General features: G+C 51.8%; 1 protein-coding gene across 2 annotated transcripts; it reads left to right on the top strand.

The window, feature by feature from the left end:
• The first annotated feature begins 14 nt into the window (after positions 1-14).
• On the top strand, positions 15-9,575 carry klc2 (kinesin light chain 2). 2 transcript variants are annotated; one of them, XM_086105511.1, is made up of 14 exons: positions 15-161; positions 1,774-2,019; positions 2,100-2,427; positions 2,912-3,128; positions 3,214-3,403; positions 4,587-4,760; positions 4,838-4,937; positions 6,201-6,250; positions 6,320-6,387; positions 7,506-7,614; positions 7,728-7,832; positions 8,328-8,452; positions 8,544-8,601; positions 9,073-9,575. In XM_086105511.1, exons 2-14 carry the CDS (start codon positions 1,792-1,794, stop codon positions 9,154-9,156), a joined length of 1,836 nt encoding a protein of 611 aa, XP_085961637.1. In that variant the 5' UTR covers positions 15-161; positions 1,774-1,791; the 3' UTR covers positions 9,157-9,575. The 2 variants fall into 2 exon arrangements, with proteins under 2 accessions (XP_085961637.1, XP_085961636.1); XM_086105510.1 differs by having other exon boundaries at positions 7,683-7,832.
• Positions 9,576-10,506: the final 931 nt, after the last annotated feature.

Genomic DNA, 10,506 nt, shown 5'->3' with positions numbered 1-10,506 from the left:
CTCGGATTCGGTCGTCACGTCGCGTTCGTCATCGGTTTTATGTTGAAAGACTCCGGAAGTGGCTTTCGGTGTGACGCATGCGGATCTTGACGCGTGTGTGCCGGGGTCGCTGCGGCGCATCGCAACGTCGCGGCTGTGTTCGCCCGCATTGTTACATGCAGGTTGGTACCGTCTCCCTTTTCCAATCTCGGTCTCGCGGAGGAAACGAGGCTATTCTCGAGACGCGCGGTCGCTCAAGGAAAACGTTTCGCAAGTGCGCACTTGTTCTGAGCCGCTCTATTGCGAGGATGGAGGCGGTGTCATGATGAAATGGCGGCCAGGTCCGCTTCGATGACGTCCGTCCAGTCATCGGCTGGCTCTGCTGCGCGCGTCGGGGAAGCCGAGTGGCGCATTGCGGCCAGGTGCGGGATGACGCGGCAGCCGACGGTAGGGGCCGCTCTTTCGTCCCCCGCCTTGATGTTTTCGAGGAGTCGCGATTGTGTCGCGCTTCATCGTCCTCATCGGCGGGCGAGACGCCCCGCGGCGGCGGGCGCGCGGCACCTCCACGAGCATCGTCGTCGCGCTGAAAGTCAATCAAGCTAACACGCCTCACGAGGATGGATGTCCCCCCATTAAGTCAAGTCAACTGTATTTCTCGAGCACTTTCAAACAGCCATCGCTGCATACAAAGTGCTGTACATGGAGCAATTTCACATGCACAATAAACAGTAAGACAAATCGGTAATAAAGGCGGTAGAAAGAACCGAACAGCAAAACAAATCCAAGTCATGCTGAGTCGAATGCCAAAGAATACAAGTGAGTTTTGAGGATGGCCAGCGAGGAGGCTCGCCCAATGTTCAGTGGGAGGTCATTCCAGAGAGAGGGACCAGCAACAGAAAATGCTCCATCCCCTCTGAGCCTCAGTTGCCATTGTCCCCTTCTCATGTATTTGGAACAAACACAAGCAATGCATTCGTATGTCTTCCAAGAACTCGTAGCGGATTTATTCTCCACGAATGGTCAAGCGAACGACGAGTTAACATCGTTCTTCTCGACTTCAATTACGATGGCAAACTTACGAACCACTTTGACTTGCCGTCTTTTACGCGTCCATGACTTCAGGATTCTTCCAAACCAGCGCGGCGTCCAAATAAATCGCCAAGTTTGATGACAACAGCAATGCAAACAAATCTGGAGCTTTAGCGCTTCATCTGGGCTGTACGTTGCACATAAAGCGCATTTGACAATAAAGTTGAACTTGACTTGATATACATATAAAGAGAGAGAGAGCGTGCAGTCTATCTGTATCGAGAGATATCGATTGACACAGCAATATATGTGGAAATAAATCCCTGAAAGGTCTCGAGACGCTAGCCTTTGTCACATTTGCGAGGTGGTGGTGGACCCCAAAAAGCAGGCAGGAGGGAGGAGCAGGGTGTATTTGAAGAAGTGGATTGATAAAACACAGAGAAAACAAAATCCAAAAACAATCATAGTCCAAAGTAGCAAACAAAAATAGCAACTGAAGCTAAAACAGAACCGTGACCAAAACCAACCTGACAGCAGCAAAGGAACAGCAAACAAACGAACATGACAGGAGCAAAGAGCAACAATGACCTGACAATGAGCGGTCGGGCTGGGAGTCCCTTTAAAGCACTAATTACCTAATGACCAACAGGTGTGCAGCTGCAGGGGGAGCCCTACAGTGCCACCTTTTGGTCCCAAACCGAATTATGACAGCCTTGAAGCGGCGTGACCCAGGTATTTGCTTGGCTTTTTTTTTTTTTTTGCAAGCGTTGATGCAAGCTGGCCATGTCCACCGCGGTGTACCCTCGAGAAGAAGCCCTGGAGCGTCTGAGCCAGGACGAGATCGTGATCAACACCAAGGCTGTCATGCAGGGCCTGGAGACGCTGCGCGGCGAGCACGCCCAACTCCTCAACTCGCTGCTGGACTGCGCTCAGCCGCCCGCCGCGCAGGAAAAGTCCGGCGCGCTGCGCAAGAGCATGGAAGCCATTGAGCTGGGCCTGGGAGAAGCTCAGGTAGGTGAGCCGCCGTCGGCTCCCCCCCCCCCCCCCCCCCGCGCCTCGGCCACGGGCTCAGCACCCGTCTGGGGGTCCAGGTGATCATCGCCCTGTCGGGCCACCTGAGCGCGGTGGAGTCGGAGAAGCAGAAGCTGCGCGCTCAGGTGCGGCGCCTGTGCCAGGAGAACCAGTGGCTGCGCGACGAGCTGGCGGCCACGCAGCGCAAGCTGCAGCGCAGCGAGCAGAGCGTGGCGCAGCTGGAGGAGGAGAAGGAGCACCTGCAGTTCATGAACCGCATCAAGAAGCTGGATGACGACGGCGACGCCGACGCCGGCGCCTCTGACGACAAGAACCGAAGCTCGTCCGGGGACGCGTCCAAGGAGAGCCTGGACGATTTATTTCCCAACGACGACGACCACGGGGCAGGTACGGCGGCGCGCGCGCCTCGCTCCTTTTGGTGCAATTATCCACGCTGACCGCTAAGCTGTCGAAAAGCACCAGGGCCTCAAAAGAGTCTTACCTTTGGTCTGGACTTGCTGCTGAACCAATGGCATTACTTGGCGCCGTCTTGGCATTGCGCAACTATGCTCACCTCAATCCAAGGGAGAGACGGCAGTTGCATTTTCGCTGCTAAAAAAACATGTCGAGGCTCCCCAAACAGGACGTGGGAAGCTGGCTTTGCGCGTTCAGTAGACGAGACGGTTTCACAAAAGGTGTTGACGGATGAAGTGGACCACAAAAGCACTTCACGCGAGTCCAACCGTGGCATCTCAAAGGGTTGCGGATGGTCCCCCGTGAGGCCCGAGCCCTCGGGCCGACGACGGGGCGTTGCCAGCGGCGCAGAGCGGACAAAGCCTCGTCCAAGAAAACCCAACGAGCGAGACAAACACACGCTTTGCTTTCCGCGCAGCTCAGCCCAGCGGCGAGGCGGCGGCGCAGCAGGGCGGTTACGAAATCCCGGCCCGCCTGCGCACGCTCCACAACCTGGTGATCCAGTACGCCTCGCAGGGCCGCTACGAGGTGGCCGTGCCGCTGTGCAAGCAGGCCCTGGAGGACCTGGAGAAGACGTCGGGACACCATCACCCCGACGTGGCTACCATGCTCAACATTCTGGCATTGGTTTACAGGTGGGCCGGCCGGCGCCGAGGAGAGCGCGGTTGCGCGCGCGCGTTCCTTGCCATGACTTTCTAAGGCGCGCGCCTGTGCCCGCAGGGACCAGAACAAGTACAAGGAAGCGGCGCACCTCCTCAACGACGCCCTGGCCATCCGGGAGAAGACGCTGGGCAAGGACCACCCGGCGGTGGCCGCCACCCTCAACAACTTGGCCGTCCTCTACGGCAAGAGGGGCAAGTACAAGGAGGCTGAGCCTCTGTGCAAGCGCGCGCTGGACATCCGCGAGAAGGTAGGACCGGCCGACTCGCGTCGCCTGACTTTGCTCGCGACAACCCGTGGCCGTTGGCTTCTTTTTTGACTCCGTGTCATCGGGCCTGCCCGATGCAGCGACTTGGCCGTTCGGGCCCATTATTGACGGATTTCTTTTTTTTAACGCATTGTATGCACACAAGACGACAAACGGAATGACGTTCAAACAACCCTCCTACCCCCCCCCCCCCCCAAGGGCAAATAGTCCAATGTTCTGCCTGTAATTTCTGACTTCATTTTTTTTCATGACACAGTGATCCCTCACTATTTTGCGGTTCAGTGCATCGCGGATTTTTTCAAACATATTCATAAAAATAAAAAAAAATTGAAGTCCGCAAATGGTCCGTGAGAAGCAGTAAAAGTCAGCAAAACAACACTGAGCAACATATCCGAGTACTACATGTAGATGTTGACTGTGGTTTGTTCTTCATACACGAACCTCACTTATCCATGTTTAAATCTATTAATATACAGCATTAAGTCACGTTAATTCCTACAAACACGCATGTATCCCATTAAATTTGGCCTTATAAATATTTTTTATCCTCATACCAGGGATGGCAATTTTCCGCGGATACGCGGAAATCCGCCATTTTATTTCTTAAATTGATCATTTTTGTGAATCGTCTAAATCCGTTGAGAAAATTTTAGGGGGGGGGGGGTCAGGTACCTTATGGTCAAGTTTTCACGAGCTCTCCCGATCAGTCTTTCCATCTTCCGATTGTAAACAGCTCTGCAATTGGACGTGTATGATGTCTTACTTGTTGTGATTGGTCGCCCCGTCCAGGCCACTCCCCTTTCTGCTTTTTTCATCACTAGCCATTGCCATCCCCGTCATACACATGTACATGTACCTATACGGGGGGGGGGGGTCGCTACTTTGCGGATTTTCATTGATCGCGGATGGTTTCGGTCCCGATGAACCGCAATAAACGAGGGATCACTGTATATTGATGGGCCAGTGAAATCTCGGGATCGGCCTTCATACTATAAACAAAACAAAAAAAAAATGCTTTTTTTTTTGTTGTTTTCCTTCGCCTGACTTGTGCGGCGACGTATGGGAGCTCGCTTTTGGTTTTTGCTAACGGCGAGGTCCCGCCGCCATCGTGACCGGCGGGGCTTGGCAGGGGCGCGCGCATTGACGGCAGTCCGTGCGGCCGCAGGTGTTGGGCAAGTACCACCCGGACGTGGCCAAGCAGCTCAACAACCTGGCCCTGCTGTGCCAGAACCAGGCCAAGTACGCCGAGGTGGAGTACTACTACCGCCGCGCCTTGGAGATCTACCAGTCCAAGCTGGGCGCCGACGATCCCAACGTGGCCAAGACCAAGAACAACTTGGTGGGCCTGCGCCCTTGCGCTTTGCTTCTGCGTTGGGTGCGGGCTCGCAGTGAGGCCGCTGCGCGTGTCGCCCGCAGGCCACGTGCTACCTCAAGCAGGGCAAGTTCAAGGAGGCCGAGACGCTCTACAAGGACATCCTCACCCGAGCGCACGAGCGCGATTTTGGCTCCGTCAATAGTAAGTCGCCACCGACGAGGCCTTCCTTCCCTTCTTGGGAACGGGGAGACGACTCGAACTCCCGCGCGGCCAAAAACCTCTCCACCAACACTGACTTCTCAACAACAAGAAAATCACCTCCTAAACGCCTCGGACACAACCCCAAAGCGCTCAAAAACATTTGAAACAAAGTACTCTTGTCACACCCCCCAAAAGCTCTCACACAAAACACACACCGGGAAACCTCTCACAGGCCACAACAAACAAAAAGCCCACACAGCAAAACCATCTCATCCTCTCACCAAAAACTTGTCACACTCACTGGGAGAAAAAAAAAACAACCAACTCCCCAATGCACCAAAAAGTTGACATTCACAAAAAGCTCACACACCGTCACGTTTCGGGCAAACCAAATAAAGTTGGGATCCCAAAAGTGTAGACACCAGACAAGGTCTCCGTAGCAAAAAGGTTTTAATATACAAAAATCGCACCGCCAAAGAAGTAACATAAAGCGCTGGTCAAAACAAGGACCAGAGGGCACAAAAACAAATAAAAAAAAGCGCTTGCACAAAAGGAAAGAGAGGAAAATAAGAACCGTGAAGACAAACAAAAAACGATGTAGCAAATACACGCAAGCGAAAGCCAAATCACAAAACAAAAACCATACTTACAAAACCATCGGTACCGAGAGTTCAAAAGCGAAACACGACGAGGTCTATAGCAAAGCAGTCTATGAGCAAGGAAGCAGCAAGGCAAAGGCAATACTCCGACAACAGGTGCACAGCAGAGGGGTCCTTAAATACTGAGTCTACTAATCATAGATTGGGAGCAGGTGTGCACAGAAGTCCGCTCATGCCACCTGCTGGCCAGACCGAAAACAGAACCGTGACACACACTGCAAACATACACCTCTCACATTCACAAAACACTTAAAAAAAATCTCAACTTCACTCTGAGTAAAGCCTTTTTAATGCCTGAGGGGTTTTTCGGGTGTGTGAGTGACATTTTTTGGAGGGGGGGGGGGGCTGTGTTTCTTTTGGTGTGTCTGTGTGTGTTTTGCTAAAGTGATTTGTGGTGGGTTGGTTTACGGTCATGTGCCAGGGTTTTGGGAAGATTTTTCTTTTGACCCTGAGAGGTTTTTGGGTCAGTGTGAGAGGCTTATCCGACTCGAGAGAGACCCGGCTCTCCTATACAGGCGTTTGAAAAAGACTGTGTGTGTGTGTGTGTGTGTGTGTGTGTGTGTGTGTGTGTGTGTGTGTGTGTGTGTGTGTGTGTGTGTGGCAGACGACAACAAACCCATTTGGATGCACGCCGAGGAGCGAGAAGAGAGCAAGGTGGGCCGACACGGCACAGTGGCGCGGCGAGTTGAAATAGGATGAGTCGCGTTTACTTTTTCTGGTCAGGGCAAGCGGAAGGAGGCGGGGCCATACACGGAATACGGCAGCTGGTACAAGGCCTGCAAGGTGGACAGGTGAGTGGTTGACGCCGCTCGCAAGACCTCTCTCCTGGACGGAGAGAGGATGGTTCTTTATCCTCTGTGAAGAACGACTCGTATTACTGTTGTAGTGAGAAGCAAAGAGAGGACCTTGGCCTCCTTTCTTTCGTTTCTGTCTGTGGCGTGATTTTAGGCATGGAAATTCCTCTCGGTTCGACACTAAAAGGCCAATCCAAATGTTTATGATTACCGTCTTGGAAGAAAGCAAGTCAGTCGGCAAAGCGGCAACAGGGAAGCTCATCTGCGAACTTGCGTTTTCAAGTTTCTTGCGAAAGACTTTATCTCTCCGTGCCACAAGCCTCCATAAGCATGAACAGCGGTAAAGACCAATCCAGGGTGTAGCTTTTATCATTCTCAATGAATTGTCAAATGCTTCCTTGCGGAGTGAACAAGTAGATTTGAAAAGTGCTCTTGAGGGGAGGGGTGGGGGGTCGCATCCCTGGCTGAATCAAAGGACGTCTCTTAAGCTGACGGTTCACAACCTTGATTAAAGAGCCCCTGTGTGAACACACGGTAGATAAACATGAAATCCAATGAATAACTCCCCAACGGTATGTTTTGCACACCCTTGAAACTAATTCAAACCATGGATGAACGACCTTAAAATATCAGCTTGCGTAGCCTTTGCAATCTCTCGTTTGACGTTGTGTATTTAGTCAGCATTTCAACCTTGCTCTATGCCTCCAAATAAGAGACCCCACCGATACGTGGCGACCAATACGTGGCGCTGCTCCCTATTTTCTGGTGCGTTGGCGCGCTCTAGTGGATGGCAGCAACGCATAAAACGCCGTGAAATCGAACAATCAAACGTTCAAAACGAAGCCGGTTCCCTTCTCTACCTGCTGCGAAAGAATCGTTTGCCGTCTTATGCCGTGGGACTCGAATCTTTTTTCACCGTCGAGCGCGTCTCTTCTCGGCACATCGGAGTCGGCGCTTCTTTGGAGAGCGCGACGGCTTTTGACGTTCGCGGCGAATGATTTCCGACACCTTTTCCGACACCCTTCAAAATAAAAGCACAGGCTAAAGTAAAACGCGCCACCTAAATCCGCAAGAGCAAAAGTCCGAGCGAGGTGACGGATATGTTCTTCTCGCAGCCCCACAGTCAACACCACCCTCAAGAGCCTGAGCGCCCTGTACCGCCGCCAGGGCAAGCTGGAAGCCGCCGAAACGCTGGAGGAGTGTGCCGGCAAATCCCGCAAGCAGGTAGGTCGGCCCCGCAAGAGGGGCCCCGCCGAGCGATCGGAGGAAGTTGACCGCGTGCGTGCCCTCAGGGCTTTGACGCCATCAACCAAAGCAAAGTGGTGGAACTCCTCAAGGACGCGGGAGAGCGCCGGCACGGCAGGGAAGGCGGCAGCGGCGGAAACGGCTGCGGCGCCCCCAGAGGGGACACCGAGGGCGAAGACGCGGCCGAGTGGAACGGGGTCAGTCAGTCCTGGCGCTTCCGACCAAGCCCGGAAAAAAATGTCAATAAAAATGGGAATATGACGCCACACGGGACTCTTCCCCCGTAGCGAAATGCGCTCTCGCGCTCATTTCGCCACACGCACCCGACTGAAATGCTCACAGAAAAGTTCTTCTCGTTCACCGAAACCACAATTGAATACACACTGTAGTTGCAGATTACATTTAGAAAACTAGAGTAGAACAAGGAAGCTCAAACGTTCATTGCACCACTTATTTTTATGTATTTTATCTTGCACTCCACATCTACTCCATACATGAACCCCAAAATGATAACGGCTCAATTCAAGCAAACACAACAATTTGCTCCCGCGCTATGAAACACGAGCACCAAATCCCTCCCATGGTACCGAAATGCACTCTCCTGCACTACCCCAAAAACGGATCTGCTCACCCTCACTACGGAAAGCCTGTCACGCGCGCGCCCGCACTCGTGAATGTGTTTTTTCCCGCAGGACGGGAGCGGCTCCCTTCGCCGCAGCGGCTCCTTCGGGAAGATCCGCGACGCCCTGAGGAGGAGCAGCGAGATGCTGGTCAAGAAGCTTCAAGGCAGCGGCCCGCAAGAGCCGCGCAACCCCGGGTGGGCTCGCTAGCACGCCGTCGCTAGCTAGCAGGCTAGCAGCACCTGCATCCAATGTGATGGCGTTTTGGTTTTTTTCTTGTTCCCAAAGAATGAAGAGAGCCAGCTCCCTCAACTTCCTTAACAAGAGCGCGGAGGAGACAGCGCAGGTGAGAACGCCAGCCGCATGAAGGACCATTGAAACTCGCGTAAAAAATAAAAACGAGTACGAGTGTGCCAGGCGCGATCACGGCGCCATGATGTCACCCAAAAACTTGTTCACACGACTGACAGTTTTTCAGTTCACGCGCACGACAGAAATGCTCACACAATCTCGTGCACATTTTGTCTTTTAGTTCAATTAGGTTGAAAAAAAATTCTCTTGACTGAAAAAACAGAACCCCCCAACCTAATTGCTCTTAACTTTAACGAGACACTGTCCAACACGACCAAAACACACGATCCGAAAATGACTTGCTCACACACCATTGAAAAAATTTGCATACGGCCTCACGCCTGAAACATGTTGTCCCACCCTCCCGAAACGCCCACACGCCAGCCAAAATTTTGCAATACTGAAAATCTATGCACGAGTGAAAGAGTTTTTGGTCACACACACTATTTAACCGTTTTTTTTTTAGGATACCAACTCGTGCCTGTCGGAGTGTCGGGGACTCAGCGCCAGCAACGTGGACCTCACTAGACGCAGCTCTCTGATAGGCTAGATGCAGCCAGGACGCAGGGCGGGGGGGCACACAAAGCTCGCTTTTTTTTTTTTAATTTGTCAACACCGTGTCACTGTTGTACATACCCACTCAGCATGTGAACACAAACGCCTCATGACGCAAACTACAGCACGGCCATCAGCGACGCGACATTCACATCGTCACTATGAGTCATCGCTCGCTTCCCGTCGTGACACGTGATGCCACCTGCTCTGCAGTGATTGGTTGTTTTCGGGTATGGGCGTGGCTTTGGGACAGGATGGGGAGTGCTTGTTGGTGTAGCGATGGCGCAGCTTTGTGAATGTCACAAGTACAACGTCTGACGAGTACTTCTTGCCACTTGCCGGGAACATGTTTCCACAAATCAATAAACATGCTTGATTGTGCTTCCCGAAATAAATAAAAATGCTCGGACAGAGCACTTGTTTGTTTACATGCTGACACGAGCACGTGCATGCGCAAGGCAAAGTTGAGTCCTAAAGGCCCATGTTGCGCATTTTGAAAATGAACAGATGGGTGGATGAGGAAAAAAAATGTTGAAAAAGATCATTCCTTTCAAAGACGTCTCTCAAAAATAAATCTGATGATCGAGAACGGGGGTCGGGAACCGATGGTTCGCGAGTCGGCTGTGGCTCTGATGATTGCATCTGGCTCACAGATAAAACAAAATATTCTCGCTTCTTTAATCAATCCATCGATTTTTCACAGCTCATGTCCTGTTCAGGGCCGCAGTTGGCGGCAGGAGCAATTTTAATTAGATGATACTGGCCTACGTTGGCCCTTCTTGGGTAAACATGAATCGGCCCGTAGCTTTGAGCATTAGCTCAAAGCTAATCCTTTGACGAATAAGATGGCGAAAAGAAAAAAAGATGAGTATGGTAGACTTCAGGACGAATGGACTGAAGGATTCGCCTTTGTGGAGAGAACGGCTTCTGTGGTGTGTCTAATTTGCAATGACAAAATACCATCGATGAAACGATCGAATGTAAAGCGGCACTTTGACACGCGTTCGCATCAAAATACCCTGCGGGAACATACACATACACACACACACACACGACTCTCACTGAAATACATTTCTAAATATTTTGCTTTCATGGCTCTCTTAGCCAAAAAGGTTCCCAACCCCTGATCTACAAGTTTATTGAAGTACTTTTTTATTTTTTTGTATTTTGACCATTTTTGACCAATAAATGCTCCAAATGATGATAATTGCATCTAGGTGTAATCAGTAGTTAAGATAAGACGACCCCCCCCCAAAAGAAAAAGACACCTGGACCTGTTTTGGGGTATTTTGACCATTTTCTACAAATAAATAAGGCCAAAATGCTCATTTTAGACCATCCGAGG

The sequence above is a fragment of the Hippocampus guttulatus genome, chromosome 2 (assembly GCF_054856545.1).
Source record: "Hippocampus guttulatus isolate MCC_2025c chromosome 2, RoL_Hgut_1.0, whole genome shotgun sequence".
NCBI lineage: Eukaryota > Metazoa > Chordata > Actinopteri > Syngnathiformes > Syngnathidae > Hippocampus > Hippocampus guttulatus.
The sequence above is the reverse complement of the archived record's forward strand: the minus strand, read 5'-3'. Positions and strand labels throughout refer to the sequence as shown.